This window comes from Lucilia sericata, unplaced genomic scaffold, assembly GCF_015586225.1.
Source record: "Lucilia sericata isolate MDLA Ls3-8-SP2 unplaced genomic scaffold, ASM1558622v1 Contig000064F_arrow, whole genome shotgun sequence".
Lineage (NCBI taxonomy): Eukaryota > Metazoa > Arthropoda > Insecta > Diptera > Calliphoridae > Lucilia > Lucilia sericata.
Genome location: NW_023994099.1, coordinates 608,064 through 631,180, shown reverse-complemented (window position 1 = coordinate 631,180; position 23,117 = coordinate 608,064). Strand labels below are relative to the sequence as shown.

General features: G+C 30.8%; 2 protein-coding genes across 2 annotated transcripts; one reads left to right on the top strand and one right to left on the bottom strand.

Moving 5' to 3' along the window:
- Positions 1–269: 269 nt before the first annotated feature.
- On the bottom strand, positions 270–4,818 carry LOC119616279 (guanine nucleotide-binding protein-like 3 homolog). The gene is made up of 6 exons (XM_037972622.1): positions 4,666–4,818; positions 4,256–4,602; positions 3,649–4,184; positions 1,206–1,462; positions 729–1,139; positions 270–651 (listed from the first exon to the last, which is right to left on the bottom strand). The coding sequence occupies exons 1-6, from the start codon at positions 4,685–4,687 to the stop codon at positions 473–475; spliced, it is 1,752 nt and encodes a 583-aa protein (XP_037828550.1). The 5' UTR covers positions 4,688–4,818; the 3' UTR covers positions 270–472.
- Positions 4,819–17,307: 12,489 nt separating this feature from the next.
- On the top strand, positions 17,308–22,390 carry LOC119616263 (28S ribosomal protein S11, mitochondrial). Its single transcript, XM_037972596.1, has 6 exons — positions 17,308–17,579; positions 17,654–18,123; positions 18,191–18,321; positions 19,878–19,978; positions 20,050–20,115; positions 22,192–22,390. The coding sequence occupies exons 2-6, from the start codon at positions 17,918–17,920 to the stop codon at positions 22,297–22,299; spliced, it is 612 nt and encodes a 203-aa protein (XP_037828524.1). The 5' UTR covers positions 17,308–17,579; positions 17,654–17,917; the 3' UTR covers positions 22,300–22,390.
- Positions 22,391–23,117: the final 727 nt, after the last annotated feature.

The window sequence follows — 23,117 nt, the reverse complement described above, 5'->3', positions numbered from 1 at the left end:
AATAAACCACATTCTTTCAATGACACCCCAGCAATAAATAGTTGATGTCATACTTTACAAACGACATTTTAATAACATCTAAAAATGCGACTACATGTTTTTTGGTTTTATGAACCAAATATTTCCTTAAAAATGAAAACCCAGTTAAAAGTGAGGAATGAGATGTAGAAAAGTCACTACAAATAACACATTCGAAGTACATCAAATTTTGTTGAAAAAGCAATGAATTTTACAAGCGTCCCAGCAAATATAAATTAACAACAGTAATATTTATACATATCTGTTTGTAAGTATGTATTTAAAGTAATAGTAATCTTTCTTAAACAGCTATACATTTCAAAATCTTTACATGTATAAAAGAAAAAATTATAATTTTATGTAAAAAATTAAAATAGCAACTATTAATATAACGTATTATATATTATATTATAATATATCTATAAATTAAAATAGTATTATATCCAGGCACAAATTATTCAATTACATAGTCTTCATCAAAGTCATATTTATCATCCTTATCATCATTTGATGTACTTAGGCTGAAATTATCCAGAACATCAGCAATTTTAGCAACTTTCTTTTCATTGCGTGCATTTTGTTTCTTCTTCTTCTTTAACTGCTCTTTAATGTTTTTGTTGAGTGTTTGGTTTCCTAAAAATTAAAGAAATTTTTCACAATTTTCATGTTATAAAATTTTTTTTAAAAAAAGGGTCACATTAAGGTTTTACCTTCTAATTCCATTGTGGGATCTGTTTTTGGTTTCCTATTACCATCTTCATCCAATTTGCGCTTCTTTCCTTTACTATGAACTTCGCTTTCATCAATAATGGTGTTTGGCTCGTCTTCCTCATCATCATCTTGCGGTGCTTTATATTCTACGGGGCCCGTAGAAGTAATTTCCATTACTTCATCTTTTTTAACATCAAAATTATTCAAAATATCAGTTTCCATTGCTTCGAAATTGTCAACGTCGAATTCGCGAGCCTCTGCATGTACAATGGAAGCACTCACATGAACATCATTATTTTCTGGAACTTCTGGTGGTTGAGTGCAATATTTAATTTTTCCTGTATTCCAATCATTTAAAACGCTACGTGCTGCGGCGACAACATCAGGAACTCCTTTCTTTAAGAATTTTCCTAAAAATGGTTTAAAAACACGACCATATTAATACACGATTACATTATTATGTTGATTTAAATTACCCATTCTAGCGGCTTTCTTAGCAAAGAATTCCTCAAATGTGTCATACTCAGTGATATCATATAATTTACAAAAATATTCTTTGCTAGCTCTTTTTAAAACACTTTCAGCGACAGTAAAAGGATCCTTTACATCTCCTACACGTTGAGCATTTTTCAAAACAGCTGGCATATTTTCATTATTTCCGGAACTTGTGAACACAATACCAGGACAATCAATAAGTTTTATTTTTGAATCCAATTCCACTTCTTGCATTGCTCTAAGAATAAGATAAATAATTAAATTAATTAGATTGCAAATATGTTTCTGCTACAAAGAAAAAAATTATTTACAGCGGCAAGCAAAAATATGTTAATTCATGTTGCAACGTTCTTGTAAAATTGGAAATCGTAATTCTGACGTACAGATAAATACTGCGCAAAGTATGTGTCTCTAAAGATTATTTAAAGACCTTTAAAAACGGACCAATAAACTAAAAATCCCTGAAGAAATTTCTATGCAGTAGCGACCAATACTAAAGTACCCCCTTATTTTTTTAAAGTAGTTCTAGTTATAAAAGAGAAGGCAAAATTTGAAATTGATATTTAACTTCTTGTTTATAGTTTTGGTAGGTTTTTAAAAAACTGTAACAAAAACATTTTATGTTATTCATTAAAGAAAAAAATTTAAAATAATATTCATATTCTTCAAAATTTCATTGGTCATAACATTAGCATCCCCATAAAAAGGATTCTTAAAATCGGATTTTTCGAATATATCTTTAAAAAATTTTAATTACAAATTATTTTATAAATATAAAAATATTATTTTCTTTATTCTTTAGTGTTAAAATTTGTTTTTCAAAACTTTATTGGCCGTATAGCACCAGACAGCTTAATCGAAGGTGCCACTTTAAAAATTTCTTAAATAAGGTTAACAACACAGCAAAAAAATAATTGATGTCATACTTTACAAACTACTCTTAATCACATCTTAAAAAGCGATTACACATTTTTCACTTTTATAAACCAAATATTTCTTTACAAATGAAACCCCAGTTAAAAGTGAAAAGTATTAAATTACCTATAAAATTCATTTTCGAGAAGATTTTAATATGAAAAAGTTTTATATCTATCGACTGATAGGCTGACTTCCAAAACGTCAGTTGCGCTGTATCCCAGCAAAAAAAGTGTGGAAAAAGATGTAGTATTTTCATCACAACTAGTTGTTGTTGTAACAGTTCGACTGTGGCCGATAGTTCTTTCCTGGGGAAAAAACTTTCGGTTGATACAGCTGTCGCTGGGTTGACAATCTTTGGCCGAGTATGATCCAATTGTCGTGGGAACGTTCTAGTAACCCGAAGTGCTTCAAATTCGGGTGTAAAACCTATGAATTTTACATTAGCGTGTCATTGGAGGGATGTTGCTCATTTTTGGCAACTTTGAACTACATCTAATCTTATTTTTAGAAGCAGTAAAGATCCGATATTTGGATATCAAAAATAAAACACATTCTCCTAATGACACGCTTATGTAAATTTCACTACTCTTTCACACAAATCTTGATGTACTTCAAATATGTTATTTGTAATGACTTTTCCACATCTCTTTCCTCACTTTTAATTGGGTTTAATTTGTAAAGAAATATTTGGTTTATAAAAGTTAAAAAAATGTAATCGCATTTTAAGATGTGATTAAGATGTAGTTTGGGATACGAATAAAGTATAGTGTTTCATAACGCCGCACAAAACATTGACAATGCATACTGTTTCAAAACATCATCGACAATTATTATAAACTCAGCGAAATGGCAATCAGCGCATCAGTTTTGAAGTTGATGCTTCTTGAAATTATTTGGTGAAACTACACAAACAGCTGACTTTCTAAAAATATTACTTGGCCTCTTCTGTTTTAGAACGTGAAAATAAACAAAGCATCGTTGCAATGTTTTGAAACTTTACATGTGTACAAGATTTAAATACCGCAGTGAAATTGTGTTTAAACTTTGTATTGGTACGTTTTGGAAGTCAGCCATAATAATAGTCTACGGATTTTTGGGCCAAATTTCGAGCAATATTTCAATATTTGTCAACTCAAACCGCCCTCGGAAATTAAAAAGGGACTTAAATATGATGATTTGGTCAATACTGTATATACAAAATTTGTCTCAAGAGATTTAGACGTCATCCCGGCACTTTATTTCATATATATTTTTTTTCAGATGGCCAATAATATGCTACCATGCTCCATTATTTGGTTTTAATTTTCCTTTAGGTGACAAAAATTAATATTCAAAATAACTTAACAAATTTTGCTGTATTAAGGGAAATATTAATGTAATAAAAACATCTTGGAAATATATTTGTTAATATCGGTTTTTGAGTAGACGACTTTTGGGCGAACAAATATTAACATCCATGACACACTCAATCTAATTACAATTACTTGATAATAAACGTACTCTTACCTAGTAACACCTGGTGTGCAGCCAACAGAACAAGTTTTTCCACGAGTGAGAGAATTTATGATAGAACTCTTTCCCACATTTGGTATACCAACAACACCTACACGTATAGATGTTTTAATGCCTTTATTACGACAGTAATTACCCAACATAGACATCAGCAACTCAGCTCCAACACACATCGAACCCTGCATAGCCTTTTCGGAGTTCATTTGATTGAATTTGCGCCTTCCCAATTTTGTGTTTTGATCCTGGGTGGATGCTTTAAATGCTGTTACAGGACCCAAACGCCTGAAATATTTTAACCATGCATTTAAATTTTCCTTAGGGACCAAGTCAGCTTTATTTAATATCAAAACGAGTCGTTTGTTGCCATGCGCCGAACGCACGGCACGTTCAACTTCTGTGCAGCGGGTACCTAGAGGATCACGAGCATCTACAACTTCCAATACAACATCGGCATTTTCTAAAACCTTTTTGAACTCTTTAAAGTATTGTTTTAGAGATTGTTCCTTAGATCCTGATTCTTTGTATAGTTTCTAATTGAAAATGATAATAAAATACTTGTGGAAAACATTAATCATAAAGGTAATTGGTAAAGTCTAAGTACCTCATTTTTTCCAGATTCATTTTCATGCATTATTGAATGCACTGTTCCACGGACATCAGCATCATCTACCAATGCCTCAAGAGTTTTGAATCTATTTTGATCCTTCTCTAACTTATAAGCCTCACGTCTCTTTAGGCGCTCCTCTTCCTTACGCTTTTTGGCTTCTTCCACTTCCTTCAAGATATCTTCCTTGAACGGGCAGATATTTGGAATCTGTATCAACTTTTGTTTTTTACTTCCCTTTTTGGGGTTCTTTTTTGCTTCACGTTTTATTTTTCTATTGTGATCCCGTACTTTTTTCTCGATTTTATGCTTAAGTTTTCCCGTCATACGTTTTGATTTTTTAGCTAAAAAATATTAAAATTGATAACAAATTGAAAATCTGTGTATATTTTTAAACTTTAACTTACTTTTTAAACGTTTCAAAGCCATTTTTAATTTATTTTATTATAATATATAAAAGAAAACTGCAATTATCTACAAAACACGTGAAAACTAGAATTCAATCAAACAACGAAGACGCAGAGCCCTGTGCCAACAAATATTAACGACGACGGCGGCTGTCACCAAAAATGTACATCAGCCATACTTTTTTATGTTTAGCGTTTCACATGTAAAATCTATATTATCATCATTAATTTAAATAAGTAATATGTTTAATGTATTCTTTCCTTAATAAAAAATCTGTTGGAAAAGAATAAAACCAACATATTACAAATATTTTTTTTTTTTAATTTATGGAAAATATTTTACTTTTGTCTTATCGCCGCCTATGTGTAGTAGTTTCCAAAAAACAAAAGTCCATTTTAGAATCTTTCAAGACTGCAGTACCTTAAAAGTAATTGCGCGATTTCAGTTTTGGCCATAAATTACGTAATTCTAGACCTATGTGGAATGGCTTGTTCAATTGTAAAATAACATGATACTGTCTAGTGTCCGACCGAACGTTCGGGTACGGGTTCGGAGTTCGGTAAAAAGTGAGGTTCAGTCAATGTTTGGTGTTCGGCGAAATTTTGACCGAACGCCGAACTTTTTATAAAATGATTTTTTTATCATATTTTTATATCATCAAAAAGTTTTAAAAATGCTGAAAATTTGTTCACAGAAGTTATCATACATCCTGGCTGTACAATAAATTTCGGATATACATAGGTACAAAACGCCTTTTTAACCGTTTGTTTTTTCGGCTGATTTGAAAAAATGTTAACCAGAAACTGATTAAAAAGCTAAGAAAAGTGAAACATTTAATTTGAATTATCTAGTTTCAATTATAAATCTTTGATTTCATTTGTAACATCGAAATTTTCTAGGTTCCTATTCTCAAACGATCTAGACATGTCTGTCAGTCAGTCAGTCTCTTGGAAGAACGATAGGACCTAAACTATTGTCGCAGTTTGATTGGTATTCAAAATGGACAAAATCGGTTTACATTTGGACATGGCCTCCATATAATGTTCGCTTTAGAAAATTACTAACGTTCATAACAGGCTTAAAAATACTAGTATTTTTATGAAAATATACTTAAATTTTTTTATGAACCAAAATTTCATATAAATTGGCAAATTGAAATTTGCGAATTGTGTTAAGTATTGTATATATATTTTTTATTTTTTTAAAAACTAATTTTACTGATTCGATAAAATTCATTTTGATTTCGATACATATTTAAAACGAAATTTTGATCACATTGGATCATAATATCATGTATAACAATATTATGATAAATACAAAAATACCATGATGAAATATTTTGACGGTATTTAATCATATGATATTTTAATATTGTTACAATAAGGATAATATGTTTAGACTACAATCATAATTTTAATCATAATATGTTGCTCTTAGAACATGGTTATCATAACCATGTTTTTTCTCAGCGTGCTCTTACAGATAATTATATCATTGTCAATAAATCGTTTAGAAACCAAAAATAAAAAAGTATTATTTTTCATTTAAAAAAAGTTCGTGTTGACCGAACAAAGTTCGGGTTCGGCCGAACTTTCAAATTTAACGAAGTTCGGGGTTCGGTACCGAACGAAATTTTGAGTTCGGTCGGACTCTAATACTATCATATGAATTATTAACCCATTGAGTTCCAAAAGCTAAAAAAACGTTTTGTAACATGACTTTTTCTGTCAAAGTCCCATAGTCCAAAAAGTGGCCGATATAAGCACATATGTATACATTTCTAAAGTATTATATAGAAAGCATAATTAGCTTTTCTTTAAATGACGAAAATATATGTATGTAGTTGAATATATGTAATTATACACAGAAAAAAGTTTTAGCATAAATATTATGAACTGCTTCCATTGATAAAAGTTAATAATATTTAAGAATAAGTTCCTAAATTGTATGAATTTTTTAATTTTTATTTTTTCAAACATAATCTAGAAGCCTTGACTTAAAATATTTCAAATATATTTTTATTTTCTATTTGTTAAAAAAATGTTAGAAATTTTCTTAGGAAAATTTTGTATTTCTTTATGATTTTTAGATTAAAATCAATGAAATCTGCACGTAATTGGTCGGATTTTATGAAGAATAGATACTTTACTATGTTTGCTAATGTTTTCTTGTTTGAGAGTTTGTTTTTCAGTTTTTCAATTTCTCTTTTTTATTATACAAAATTTGCTAATAAAGGCTTACTTACTATCTACTAAATATGGAAACAGATTAGCCCAGCAAAATAGTGTGGAAAAAGATGTAGAATTTTCATCACAACTAGTAACCCGAAGTGCTTCAAATTCGGGTGTAAAACCTATGAATTTTACATTAGCGTGTCATTGGAGGGATGTTGTTCATTTTTGGCAGCTTTGAACTACATCTGATCTTATTTTTAGAAGCAGTAAAAATCCGATATTTGGATGTCAAAAATAAAACACATTCTCTTAATGACACGCTTATGTAAATTTCACTACTCTTTCACCAAATCTTGATGTACTTCAAATATGTTATTTGTAATGACTTTTCCACATCTCTTTCCTCACTTTTAACTGGGGTTTCATTTGTAAGGAAATATTTGGTTTATAAAAGTGAAAAATATGTAATCGCATTTTAAGATGTGATTAAGATGTAGTTTGTAAAGTATGACATCAATTATTTTTTGCTGAGAGTATATGAGCAAACTGAAAAATTTTTAAGAATTGGATAAAATTTTTTTTCGAAAATTTTTTTCCTCTGACAAGAACCATGTTTAGTGGAATTAGATAATAATTACACATGATAAATATGAAAACTTTAATTATTTTCAAAGATGCGCGCAACGGTTTAAAATAATAAAATTTAAAAAATCGTTAAAAATCCGGGTTAAGCTATTTTCAAATAAAATTAGTACCCATTAGTAAACATTTATAAGGACTATCAGCGCATGTTAAAATAGTTATCGCAAATTTCATATTTCAGAAAATACACTGATAATTAAAAAAAAATATATTTTTTTGCAATTTCTTTCTAAACTCAAAATTTTGCAAATAAAAAAAAATTCGAAAAAATTGTCCTAAAATTAGAGATGATTTTTAATGCATGGCAAAATGAACTAAGTTAATGATAAATAAATACAGATTTCATGAGGTTATGAAATCTGTATTTAGGTCGTAAAATTGTATATCCTTAAAATATTTTAATGCGCACCGGATTTTGGCAAAATGAAAAAAGAAAGATTTTATTTGACACTTATATTTACGCAAATCATATGGCGCTATAGTTGTCTGAAAGCAAAATGTGTTTTCAGATAAACGCTGCTAGAACCGCTATAAAAGAATACATTTGATTTTTCTTTCGCAATATCTATTTAATCCATCAATATAACTTACTGCATAAAATTTACAAAATTTCTGCATCACGACTTTAGTTAAAAATACAGAGAAAAAGAAATTTAAATTTTGCAAAATTTTAAAATGATCATAAAAAGTTCACATTTGCAAATTTTTTAATGCGAATTTGACTCGGAGGTGTTAATTATAAAGAGATTAAATTTACGCGATATTACAACTGTATTCGTAAATAACTATGAATGTCACATTTTAAAAAATTTACGCCAAATTTTGGCATGTTTGTAAAGGTCCTGCTCTGTCTTTAGATCTCTGACATCAACAAGATATACCTTTAATTGCGTGAAATTACTACACCTATTAAATACCGTCACTTAAATTTAATTTCATTAATGCGCGCACATGGACTATTCAAAAAACTAACAAAAATAAAAAAACGCAAAATTTTGGTTACATTTGTAACCATTGTATATTATACCGAAATGTATCAAAACATTTACTTATTTTAAAAGATTAACGCAAATACGAGGCATTTTAATTCATTTTCAACGATTTTTAAAAATATTTGATATTGCTCATATAATAGGATTTGTTAGCAATTTCTTCATGAATATTGCAGAAAAAAAGTAAAATTTCAAAAAAATTCGTCAAAGTAATACATTCTATGAGCTTTTAATATTTTGAATGAAAATGGTTTGGAAAAAAAGTCATTTTCGATTTATAAAATTTATTACAAAATTCATTCCAGTTATGTATTATTTTTTCTGTGTATTTAAAAAAATCAATTTTTAATGTTAGTATTTATTTAATGATAATAACTTTTAAGTGATTTTTCAAAAAAAAAAAAAAAAAAAAAAAATAGTTTTTTAAATGTTATATAAACGCATTACAGTAAAAAAACAATTTTAAAAAAAGTAAGGGTAGTTTTTTGTATGTGTACGGAACAGAATTTTTTTAATTTTGTTAATCGCGTTATCTACAAAGTGTAAATATAAAACAATATTGTTTAATTTGTTAAGATTTAATAGAAAAAATATTGTTGTTGTATAAAATTGCTACCAATTATGCAATTATTTATATAAAAAATATTTGTTTACAAAATGCTTCAGATTTTTTTATCATAAATAATTCAAAATACTAACGAAGTTTTTTCCTGTTTTAACGGAAATTTTTAAATATAAAAATTTAAATAATAACAAATTCTGACATCAGTGCGTACCAGTCAAGTGATGAAAAAAATAATCAGCAGATTGAATAACACCACCTTATGTGACTTCGCCTTGGTTGTGAATTCTTTTGACATTTGATAATGGACTTTTGATTGTCAGGGCACAGGGTATACAGAGGCGTCACGAGCAAAAAACTATTTCCCTCTCTTTCGCACAAAACGATTTCAATATAAACAAATAACATTCTTAACATGTAAACAATAACAACTTTTGACACTATGTACACAAAAATAAAAAAATAATCAGCTGCTTTATTGCAGTCACCTTACTTTATTATGCCATGAGCTGTATTTTATATACCTCTTCTCACCAAACAATTTCAAAATCAAACAAAAGCTGATTTTAGACTTTTTTAAATGTCAAAAGTGACACCTCTGTATACTTTGTGGTCAGGGCTACGAATAGCACGTGTTAATTTTTATTTATTTTATTTTATTGATAATTTTTGGAAGATTATATCACTTTATTTTTCAAATTAATATGGTTTGGCCGGAGGATCGAATACTTGTAAAGGAAACTGACAAAGGACCGGTGGATGTAAAGGTTCCTCGCCCTAGACACTATGTGCATGGTACAGGTATTTTTACAGCGTTTATTGGTTCTCGCGGGAATGACGCCCTTCCCATGGTGAAATTGGGAAGGAAGATTTATGATAAGTATGAGAATGTGGAGATATTTTATGTGACTAGGAGGAAGATCAGAATAACATCTCTTGATTTGAACGTGATTGACCGTATTGTACAGGATGGGGAACAGCTCAAATCCTTTACTGTTTACATTCCATCGGACATGTGTGAGGTAAAGGGTGTGTGCCCTATTTCCGTGGATTACTCGGAAAAGGAAATATTCGTGGGTGCTTGGCCCAAGAATATTTCCAGATTCGGCTTCTTACCTGACTATTGTAGGATAACGGAGGTATTTCGTTTTACCCGTACTGTTGATGGTGAGCGGATACCATTTGACTCTGTCCGTATTTGTTTCTCTTGTTTGTGTCAATGGGGTGAACTTTCCGGTTATGCCGAATAGGGATCCCATTATTCAATGTAGAGGATGCTGGCGTTTTGGTCACACCGATTGGGTTTGCACCCGGCCACTTCTGTATGTGGCAGATGTGCCGACACTCATTTGGATGTGGCGGGTTGTAACGCGTGCTTGAAATGTGTGAATTGTGGCGGCCAACATGAGTCTTACACAAGGGAATGTCCTATTTACAGGAATCAGATTAAATCTAAGACTGACAAAGCCAATTTATTAAGACCAAAGTTACCAACTATCTCTTTACCAACATACCCTAGAACAGCACCCTCATTTAATTTGACGAACTTCCCTGTATTGACACAACACCCAACTAGTCTTCCTATGAAGAGGATCCGGGCTGAAGAGCCGGAACCTCATGACGTAATTGTGATTGACAACCCCGTTGAGTCTACCGTGGTTATTTCCAATGTTTCGACGACATCCGATCGCAACGTTTCTGAGGACATTGCTCGCAGACCTGCTACTGGTGAGTCCAGTGGTGACGTGATTGAGGAGAGATTGTGTTCTAGACTTAGGAACGTAATCTCTGCGCAATTACGTGACTGGGATTCCGAGTCTATGAACCACTTTAGGCCATTATTTAGTGCCATTGCTAGGGGTTTGATGGAAACTCCCAATGGTGCACATGATAGGTTGTGCACATTATTTGGGGGAATTTTAGGTACCTTCGATAAGAATCATGAAAATCATTCAACTTAATTGCACTAGCGTTCGTAATAAGATACACCAACTAGAACAATATTTACATAATAATGACATTACAGTAGCCAGTCTTTCGGAAATCTTTTTGATGTAGAACGATGCTTTTAAACTTAGAAATTTTAAGGTCATCAGGAGAGATAGACGTGATAGTACAGTTCATGCTGGCGGGGTCGCTATCATTGTTCCCAACGGTATTGATTGCGTCAGTTTGAATATCTCATCCACTAACAGTTTGGTAGAAGTTTATGCATGTAGAATATCCACAGTTAACGGTCCTATCATTGTGAAAAGTTTATATATACCTCCATATTGTAGATTCTCTCAACGCGATCTCTCCTCTATGTTGACTACAGTGTCGAGCGGCTCGTTACTTATCGTTACTTTAACTCACACAATGTGTGTTGTGGTAGTCGTGAGAGTAATCTGAGGGGCGATACTGTTTTGAATTTCATAGAGGATCAGGATCTGGTTCTGCTGAATAATGGGGACCCCACATTTTTCGGTAGATCGACCTCTTATATAGACTTGTCCATATGTTCATCGGACCTGGCGTTGAATTGTGATTGGATGACTCAAAGGGAAACCCTTGGCAGTTTACACAGTATTATTCATATCCATCTATACAACCGTCCGTGTTATGAGCTGACGAACACCATGACTATTCCCAGGTTTATTGACGAAGGTTATCTTAAAAGGAAATTATCTAGGATCATGGATGCCGACTGTCGTTCTGACTCTATTCCTGGGGAATTTTTTGACACTTTTTCTCTTAAATTTAACAACACGTTTGGTGTTACGGTGAAACGGACAATAAGACCACCTAATACCTGGTGGAATTCAAAATGCAATGAGGCAAGTGGTGGACTGAGACTGGCCGTTGGTAGATATACAGCTGACCCATCTTGCTCAAACTTCCTTCGTCTATCCGACGCTAAAAAACACTATAAGTATACACTGCGTTATGAGAAAAGAAAAGGTTGGCGGGATTATTGTTCGACCCTGGATGGTGACATCTCTGTGGCGGATCTGTGGAGAAAGGTTCGATTCTTCAAGGGTAATTATAATGGAACACTGCCTGGTTTCGCGGGCTGTATCCAACAATTTTGTGGGAATATTTCGGGTCCGATTGGTCCCATACCTTTTATTCCACCTGCTCCATTTTGCCACGATCTTCCCCTTACAGAATCGTTTTCTTTTGCTGAACTGGATAGGGCGATATCTGTGTCGAGGGACACCGCACCCGGTTTGGACGGTATCCGTAACTCGCATATTCGGCTATTTAATACAGCCAACAAACTTGGTATATTACGGGAATTTAATGCTATTCTTTCCTCGGGAGTCATCCCTATGAGTTGGTACGATTTCAGAATTATTCCGCTTGGGAAGAAGGGAGGTAATCGCAATGAGGCGAGTTCGTATCGTTCGATTGCTCTGGCGCCTGTATTGCGCAAACTATTCGAACGAATACTTTGTACTCGTGTGGAATGGTTCCTAGAGTCCAATAATATGATTACCGACCTTCAGTCTGGCTTTAGGAAGTCAAGATCAGCATCTGAAAATATTGTTGCGCTATGGTCTGCCGTGGAATTAGCCTTTAGTAAGGGTGAATCATTAGTAGGTGTTTTTGTAGATATTAAACTTGCTTTTGATGGGATTAATATTTCTCTATTGTGTGAGAGTCCCTGTAGATTTTTCTAAATTTGTATATAATCATTTCCTATACAAGAGACTCAACGTGTCAAATGGTGTGGAATGCACATCTCGAAGTTCCTTCACTGGAGTGCCGCAGGGTTGCATACTCAGTCCTATTTGCTTTAACATATATCTGGACGACGTATTTCATGATATACCAGAGGGTGTTCATGTCTTATGATATGCTGATGACATTGTCATATTTAGCTCCCACTCTGATATATCGTTGGCAAGAACGAGGGTACAGCTTTCACTGGACCGAATCTCCGCAAAATTGCTCCAATTGGAGTTGTCCCTGTCGGAGACGAAGGCTATGATTTTTACTCGCAGGAGAAGGATACATGGTATCACCCCAATACGGGTGAATAACAGTCCCGTTGACTTTGTGAATTCCTTCAACTTTCTGGGCTTTGTATTCCACCCCAAACTTTCATTGAGGATCCACGTTGATATGGTGGTATCACGGACGTTTGGCTTTGTCAATGCATTGCGATCACTCTGCGGGGTTTCTTGGGGGTCCGACCCCAGTTGTCTGAAAGGACTTTCTCTGGGAGCGGTTCGACCAATCTTGGAGTACATGGCGGTGCTTCTTCTTGACTGTCCAGCGTCTTATATGTTAAGACTTGAGAGGGTCCAGTGGAAGTGCCGATCGTATCGAATAGGCTCCACCCTGCTCGCCAATTTATCATTCAACTGTCGAATAACAACATCAGGTCCTCATACGTCACAAAATTTCTTGACAAGTATTGTTCTCATGATATGTTTGACACTAGTATTCACTCAATGTATTCTGTGCCCCTCAAATCACTTTGGTTAAAGCACACTGTGGAATATCTTCCAATTGGAAAGGCCAAGGCAACACATATGGCGAAGAAATTACTGTTCGAACACTACGCATTGGTTAAACTTGCTTCATATCGTAGGATATATACCGACGGATCAAAGGCTACCCGATTTGTGGGAAGCAATGTATGGTTACCAGATCAGAACATTAGGGCATGTTTTGTTTCTAACCCAATTCAATCGGTGTTTATAGCGGAAGCTGTGGATATCTACGAGGCATTGTGCCTAGTAGAGCTGCAAGGATCTGGGAGGTTTGTCGTTATATCCGACAGCATGTCGGTTTTACGGTCTATACAATCGTTCCCTGACAGTAGGACTAGTCCTCTGATATATAAGATTAGGGAAAAGCTATTTGATTTAGGGAATTTTGGTTTCGACGTAAGGTTTTTATGGGTACCCAGTTACATGGGAATTGAGGGTAATGATTATGCTGATTGTGTAGCGTCTAGTGGCGATGGAACTGGTATTCAAACTGGCGTCTATATATCTGATGTCAGGGCATTAGATCGCTCTATCGCGATTGCTAATTGGCAATCGCATTGGAGTGAATCTGAATATGGCAGACATCTTTTCATGTTTAACCATTGTGTAAACGTGAAACCTTGGTTTAGTGATTCTACTCTTCCAAGGGAGGTTATACGTATGGTGAACCGCCTGAAGTTCAACCACACGAGATGCTTAAATCATGTTTATAAGATAAACATTGTCCAAAGCAATATCTGCTCGTGTGGTGAGGTTCAGTCTCCTGGTCACCTTTTATTTGACTGTTCGGTCCTTTCGATTAAACTTTATTAACGATCTCATGAAAAATAAAGTCAATTCATTGAATATAACCGATTTACTCAAACTAATATTATGTTTCCACTGGCTTGAAATCTACTACATTTGCTTTAACCTCTTCAAGGTGTTTCCACTGAGCTTACTCGCTTTTGATGTTCGAATTTTCGAACAAATCCCGTCATTTTATTTTGAAATAACGACAGTAATGTTAATTTCCTTCAAATTTAAACATTAAAGATAGAAAATTACAATTGCAAAAGTATAAATTTGTTTATTAAATGCCACTAATTTTAAAATTATAATTTGTTTTGTTTTTATTTCGAAATGAAAAGTCATTTTTTCGATGAAAACATTCAACTTGAATGGATAGCCTATAGTAATATTTGCTTATCCTAGACACAACGCAGTGTTGTATAAGCAAATCTTGTTCGAAAAAATACATTTTCGACATGTTTTAAATCAAATCTAGTAGATTAAGTAGATTTGGATTTGTCAAAACTGTATGGCAAATCAACAAGATTTCAACTAGTTTTGCCCAAATCCACTAGATTTGCTCAAAACGCCTCAGTGGAAACATAGCATAAATAATTCTGTGATATTTAAGTCTATTTTCGAATTTTTTAAAAACATAAATATTAATATATAATAACGTCTGTGATAATCAAAAGCCTACTTGGTTTTAAGCCTATATATACATATATAGTTTTATATTATATTATATTATATATACGTTATAGTTAAATGAATTTGTATATACCTTTTTACGAAGGCTCGAATTTTTTTTTTTTTTTTTTTATTTATTTTTTATTTTATTTATCTATAAATTTGACATTTCGTTAAATGATATTTGTATTAATTTGCTGTTTATTAATGTTCAATACTTACTTATTGTAATCGTTATTTAGGTTTGTTACATTATTTTACTTACTGTTAACTGTTCTTGTCACGGTAGCGTTAGTAGTGCCGCGACGTTCTATTTAATACCTATAATTTTATAACGTTTTTTTTTTTAAAAAAAAGAGAAAAAATGAAAGAAAAAAGGAAGAGAAAAAAAGAACCGAAAAGAAAGAATGAGATAAAAAAAGAGAGATAGAGAAAAAGAAAAATAATAAAAATGAATGAAAATATCTATTTACACCAAACACTTTAGTAAAGACCACAATAAAAACATATGTTTCGGTGGTCTTTTCCAATGATTGACAATGTTACTGAGAGTAACAGCAACAGAAGAAGAAGAAGACATTTGATAATTAGCCCGTGTCTATATTAGACAAATATTTATTATGCTAAACGTCAAATTGTTATCATAATAAAAAATTAGCAGGTACAGACGGCATTTATTAGCGTTATAACGCCGTTATGACAGTGTTGTCTAAACAATTGTTTAGACAACGTTGTCTTGATAACAAACGTCATTTTATTGTAAAATTTGTTTAGAATTTTGTTTTTGTGCAATTAAAATTGATTTTTAACATTAGTTTTAGTGAAATTAGTGTTTATTTACAAAATTTGCATTTAATTTTAATTGTTTTTATAAAATATAGCATTATTTCAATAAAATTATCTGTGAGTTGTCGTGATAAAATCAGCGTTTTGTTACCTCTACGTATTAACATAAATAAAAAACTGACAACTTGTCTGCCGACGTTTTGTCAAGTATATTTAAATATGGTTTTAATAATGGTATTATAAATAAATTATATATTATTCACTATATAATAGGTCTGTTCACGTACTCGATAATTTGTAACTATTTGTAATAATTTGTAACAATTGTTGGTTGGTTAGTGAATATGTAAACAAACCAAAGAAAACGAAAATTTGGTAAGTTTTACATTTTTAGAAATAAATATATAAATTAATAACACACGAATATTAAAAAATTATTTGTAATTAGATTTATTCTAATTCTATTTATCATAAATTAATTTTTAAAAGAGTTTGTTTGTTGTGAAAAATCATAATAAATATTGACATGTAGCGTTTTTAAAATAATATAGTGTCTTTCTCTTAGCGATTTTGTGTAAATTTTTATTTTAATAACATGTTTGTAACACGAAATTTTGAAACAAAAATATATTTTAAATGATACTACATGATTTGTTAACTTTAAATATCCTTTCATTTATAAGAATAATCATATTTTGTTTGTTTTTGGTGTTTTGTTAGCGATTGAGATTTCAGCAAACGGGCATTACTAATCTTTGTTTACAAACAAAAACTTGCATTTTTTACAAATTTGAGTTCGCGTACTTTTTTGGATATTTATTTGATTGAGAGTAAATTCTATCATAAAGTAACTGGATATTTTTTACTGGAAAGTACGCGAATACAACTAATCATAGACTACTCATAGACTGGAATCAGCTGATTTTAGCAATATGGCGGAGGCAAACAAAAAAAATTTTACGAAAAATCAACAAAAGAAAATGTAAAATGAACCACGGGAGATTTAAAAGACGGACAAATATATAAAGATATATTTCCATCTCTCTTCACCTTACACTTAATTTTTTTCAAATATAAAAAACAAATTTCAAACCCATTTATAACTTTTTCTTGCTCTTTACGAACTCATCTTAATTACCGGAATTTTGATAACTATTTTGATACAAAAACATATTTTATAAAGAATTCTTGGTTAAAACGAATTACTATTTAGTCCCATGAATAATATTTTATACATTTATCCTTTTTTATATCGAACTTCAAAAAATATGCGTTGAAATCAAATAAACGGGTTTTACTGTACATGCAAGTCAAAAAATTTGTTTGTGGTGTTGATAGTGTATTGAAAAGTGTTTTATAATGAAAGAACATTAAGGAATAATTAAAAAACAAATCCAGTACACTTTTAATTAGAATCTAAGCAAATATTTAATAAAATAATTGTTTTCTTTTTAATCTTATTTTTTTGCAATTCTTCTTCACATACAATTTCTTCGATGTTTACATTTTTTGCTATTTTTTTTCAAACGAGCGATGAAAACAATCATACAGCTCATCTCACACACTCATCGATTTTTTAATACATTTTATTTTTTCTTTTGCTCTAAAATTTTACCTAATGGTGGAACTCAAAAATGGTAAAAAAAATGTAAACAAAACCATACGGTTCGAATTTACTTTTTTTACTGCTGTCAATGGTTTCTTATCTGGTTATCTGTGCAACTAATGTTAATATGTGTGTGAAAACACCAACTCTTCAAATATATTTTTTATGAAACATCCCGTAATCAGCTGTGGATTCTTGTGACAGTGATGGTAAATATTTTTTCATTGCCGAATTTTCGTCCCAAAGTGTATCGTAAAATGCAATACATTATATTTTTTTTAAGCTATCGTGTATATTTTCACATTTAACTGCAAAAGTCTTTTCAAGATGCTCAGCTGTTGAAAAATATATATATCTAAATATATATCTAAATCCAATAACGTTCTGTTGGCAGTGACAACATCGAGAAGTTAGTTATTAAAATGTACTTATCCCTTTAAAAAATCCCTGAAATACCATCACTGGTGATGTAATTGAATTGTGTCCATATCGTGGGGATCTGTAGACAAGTATAAATTAAATTGTTGCCATTTATAATAAGTCCCAAATGAATATGTCTTTGAAAAACATATTATCCAAGATAGTATTAAAAACAACCCGTAATGTTGTTCAAAATCAACGTTTCGCACCCCTGCATACCAGCGTTATTCTAAAAAAGGCTGAAGATCGCAAGGAAATGTTGGCCTCAATGCCAGCTAAAGACGAAGGCACAGCCGGCGAAAAATCCATTGATATTGACACTTTAATGGGAAAGTAAGTAAATATATGTATGTATGTAAATATACGTTTTATATAACTTTATTCTACTCTTTACTTTTAGAAAGGAACGATTTTTCCCAGATGCGGGAACTTCTACACAGCTCTTCAATAGTTTACCATTCAATGAGCTTCCTGTTGCTCATGTGCGTGTATCCCCCAACAATACCATCATATCATTCACTGATAGTAAAGGTACGTATCCATAGGTTGTTGATTAACAAATAAAGCTTAATTTACTGTTAACACTTTTTAAATTATTCGACTAATATTTATATATGTACATACATGTATATCGTTCATTTACTACAAGATTGGCATAATCCAAAATTCAATTTTTTGAACAGATGGCTACGAAACGTGCGACATACTAAAGTATAGATTTATTAATTTTTTTGTTGCAAACGTAAGTACGAAAACTCATGTTTTCACGAATAGTAGACAAATAAAATATAGATTTCAATTGAGATGAAAAATATTTTAACTTCTACAAACTGAATATAATTAATTAATTTTGTAAATAAAAACTACGATTATTTTTGTTTTGCGAACACCCGCTTGTGCGACTGTTCATTTTCACTTCACTTTAATTTCTAATCTTAAAACTAACTGTACAAAAAGTTAAGTTTTAATTCTATTGTTTAAAATAGCCATTCTTCTCGAAACAACTTTTTTGGATTATGCGAGTCTTGTAGTAAATGAGCGATATGTACATACATATCGTCACCTAATAATAGTAAAACATATTATTTTTTATGATAGTTGACAATGGCGTATATAAAAATGGATAAATTGGACTTTTAATCTTTAATATTTAAATATTTTTGTAGATAGGGCCTTTTGTTTTTTGTCAATAAAATCGATAATTATGGTCGCAGCAGTTTTTGGTGTGGACATTTGTTTTGATGCAATGTATTAGAATCAACAATAAAATCGATTTTTAATTTTTGGTTAGTTAGGGCCGTTTGCGTTTCAGGTGACGATATGTAGGTATGTTCTTTGGGGTTATGCCGTAGAAGGAGTTTGAGTTCCTAAACCTTAAAATTCTTTTTAAAATTAGAATGTGAGTAGAGTGTGGTAAACTAAAACATCTAAGGATGCAATTATGCGATACAAATTTCTTAAATTATAAACAATTTCTAAATGAGTTGTTCCTCTAATCAATGCCGAATACTCGTAATTGAAATACCGATATTAACTATCTGTTGTGTGATAAAATTTTATATGATTGAAAAAAGAGTTCATCATTTTCATAATAAATAATAGAGCCAAGGCACAAAAATCTCTTGTATTTTGATATCACTGTATTTAGTGCAATGATATAAAAATATCACCTTGTTAGTGAGTAAGAACATTGTTCTGTTCTGAACTATACATTCAACTGTTACTAGCCATATCTATTGTTTTCACAAATGTTCAATTTTGTTGTACACTGATATTTAAAAAATAATAAAAATAAGTTTATTTATAAACTACTGTTGGGGCCCGGACCGCGTTGCAGGCCCATGATTAGCCATGTTGACAATCTATATACCCATCAAATTATAAATTAATCGGTTTAGCGGTTAAGGTGTACTTGACAAAAAATTAAAACTTCGGCGCCATCTGTTTTAAAACTTTCAGGAACACTTCTCACGATCCCTGGAACATATATTTGAAATTTTGTCCATCAGGTGCCTTAGTTCCTGAGTTTATCGATTACGAATAAACATTACTCTTTTATTTATATAGAATTTTTATTTTAATATTAGGTGTTCCACGTCTAATTCGATCCTGTGGTATTGAAGGTTTTAAAAATACTCGAAAAGGCACTAATATTGCTGCCCAGGCCACAGCTATTAGTATAGGAAGTGTAAGTTGTTCAAACATAGCACAATACTATGACGTTATTTAAATATAATATTTTTTTAATTTTGTCTATAGAAAGCTGTTGAATTGGGATGGAAAACCATTCGCGTTAAAGTTCGTGGCTTAGGACCGGGAAGAATGGTAAGTGAAAATTAAAATTAAGAAATTAAAATTAAATATTTAAATGGAAATATGTCATAAATTAACCCTAACTCCAAATAGTGGTGCTCTTGAGTTTGACCTTATACGAATGAACACGGAATACAGTTACAACAGACATAAATGTGTTGATTGATTTTATTCGCCAACTATTTTTTAAAAATGCCCAAAAACTACCCAATTTTAAGCTTATTACGGAAAAAATAATTTTAGACATTTTAATTAATTTATATTTCACTTAAATGCACTAAAAGTCGCTTTGAAGACCAATAATACTCTAACAAAAATATTAATTTTTTCCGCGTAATCTTAAAATGATGAAATTTTTTAGGCTTATGGTACCGAGATCAAGATTTTCAATCGCTGAATGGTACTGAGGGGCCTTAAAAAAATGTTTTTTGAGAGATATTCCTACAAAAAAGTGGTACACAGTACACCCTATTTTATATATCGTCACCTGAAACGCAAACGGCCCTAACTAACCAAAAATTGAAAATCGATTTTATTGTTGATTCTAATGTATTGCATCAAAAGAAATAAATGTCCACAAAAATAGTTGGACTTCTCCGACTATTTTATTGACAAAAAACAAAAGGCCCTATCTATAAAAACAATTAAATATTGCAGGTAAAGGTGTAGATTGTTTATCTTGGTTGGCTTTGTTGAACTTCCATTATTAATCTTTTGGCGTTTTGAGTTAGGATTTAAATTTTGGCGGTACAAATTTTAATATTTTTTTCAAAATTATTTTATAATTTATTTTATTATAAATAAGTTATTTTTTTATTTTTAATTATTTGTTATATGATTATATTTTTTATGTATAAATTCTTTTTTTAAGTAGAAATTTGTAACCGATGATGGCCAATAGGCTAGGTTTATTTGAAAATAAATTAAAAAAAGTCCAATTTATAAATTTGTTTATACGCCATTATCAACTATTTTAATATATGATAGGTTTCACTATTAAACAGTTTGTTTATTGAATAAAAATAAATTATCACCATAGAAACAAACTTTTCAATTTAAATCGTTTTTGGGCTCTCCTGTAAAATTTTAAAAATATGAGATAGGGGCGTTTGCATTTCATGTGACGATATTAAGCTAAAATTAAAAAATATATATATATTTGGTTTGGGTATCAATCGCTCTTTTTTTGTACACTGAAAATAATCCATGCCTAATATACACAAAAATGTCGTACATTATACGAAATGCTTCGTGGTCTCGCGAAATTCTTTCGTAATAAATACGAAATTGTACGAAATAATTTAGGAAAATGCTAAATAAAAATATGTTTATTTTACGACTTTTTTTAAATGACATAAATATGTATGTTTAAAAAAACAAATTGTTTTATGTTTAAAAGATACTTTAGATTTAATTATAAACCAACATTTTTATTCACCCCTATTCTGCATTTCGATTACGTTTACGCATTCAATTACGCAACGATCGAAAAAAGGTATTCCAACAAAAAAAAAAACTTGCCTTAACGAAATTATTTTTTTGTAAAATAAAACAAAGTTTCTTAATATATAAAAAAAAAATAGGTTTTCGTACTTTCGTAAAATTAGAAAAGGGGTTGATTAAATAGTATTTCGTTTTATACACGAAATTTTAGTATATATTACGAAAAAAGTAGTTGCGAATTTTTGTTGTAAAGTTAACCATGGATTGTTTTACTCTATAGAGTAAAATTATAATACATTTTATAAAAAAAACGGTATTCGTATAAAAAATTGTCTCTCTTTTAGTTAAGATTTAAACCATGAGTACTAAAATTATGACTTATTTCATGTTTTTTTACCGTTATTTTATCACATTTAAATGATGAATTGATTTTAACTTTATATTTAGGAAGCATTGTAAAAAACATAGGGTATAATCAAACATTTTGATCATTTTTAAAATTATACTACATGTCAACGGAATAATTGGAATAATTGAAATTATAATTTCCAACCTAATAAAAATTTTAATAAACTAGAAAAACTCTATTCTATATTTAAAAATAAAACATTAAAGTGTAATTGTCAATTTGTTTATTTTTTTCAGTCTGCTATAAAGGGATTACAAATGAGCGGTTTAAACATTGTTTCAATAACTGATAATACACCTGTATCATGGAATCCACCACGAGCACGTAAACAAAGAAGTTTGTAAACTAATATTCTACTATTGTTATTACATACATAAATGTTAATTAAAAAATAATAATAATAAACTAATATATATGTACAACACAATAAATATATACATTACATACTTTTCATTTCCATTTAATGTATGAATAGTAAGTGAAATTAAAAAAGAACCTTTTAATTCTTTGATTCAGTCCATAAAATATTGACGTCAGCGTAAAATTTTTGAGATATTTGTAGTATCATAGAATGAACTAAATTTTCTTTTCCGAGGGAACATCATCAACTTTCATTTTGGGGCACCCTAATATACAGCTATAATATTGAAATGATTTTTATTTTGATCTAACGAATGTAATTCAACATTAAAGAGGTATACAATTTTTATTTGCAAGAACTAACCTAATAATGGACTTGTTTGGAAATGCATCACTTCACTGTATCTGATGCACAGTACGTTCGGAAATAAATCACCAAACATAATGATACGGCAAATGAGCAAGTATTTAGATTTTAATTTCTTTCATAAGTTGTATTTTCATTTATTTATTTATTTTTGCATTAATGTCTTTTGACTACGCATCATCAGTTCATTTTAATTAGCACCGCAAACTAATCATCAGATGTAGTATCGTGATACGCTTCAGTACAGGCCCTATGGCACCTGGTTAAATTTATTTAATGTCTGTGATCAATAAACAGCTAAAAATAAATTCATTAAACCACATGAAATTTATTATAAAAATGAATCGTATTAATTAAGTAATCTTTAAAGATTGCTACTTCTATTCTGATTTTTTAGAAAAATGCTCATTTGGTCTGCAATACATATCATATTTC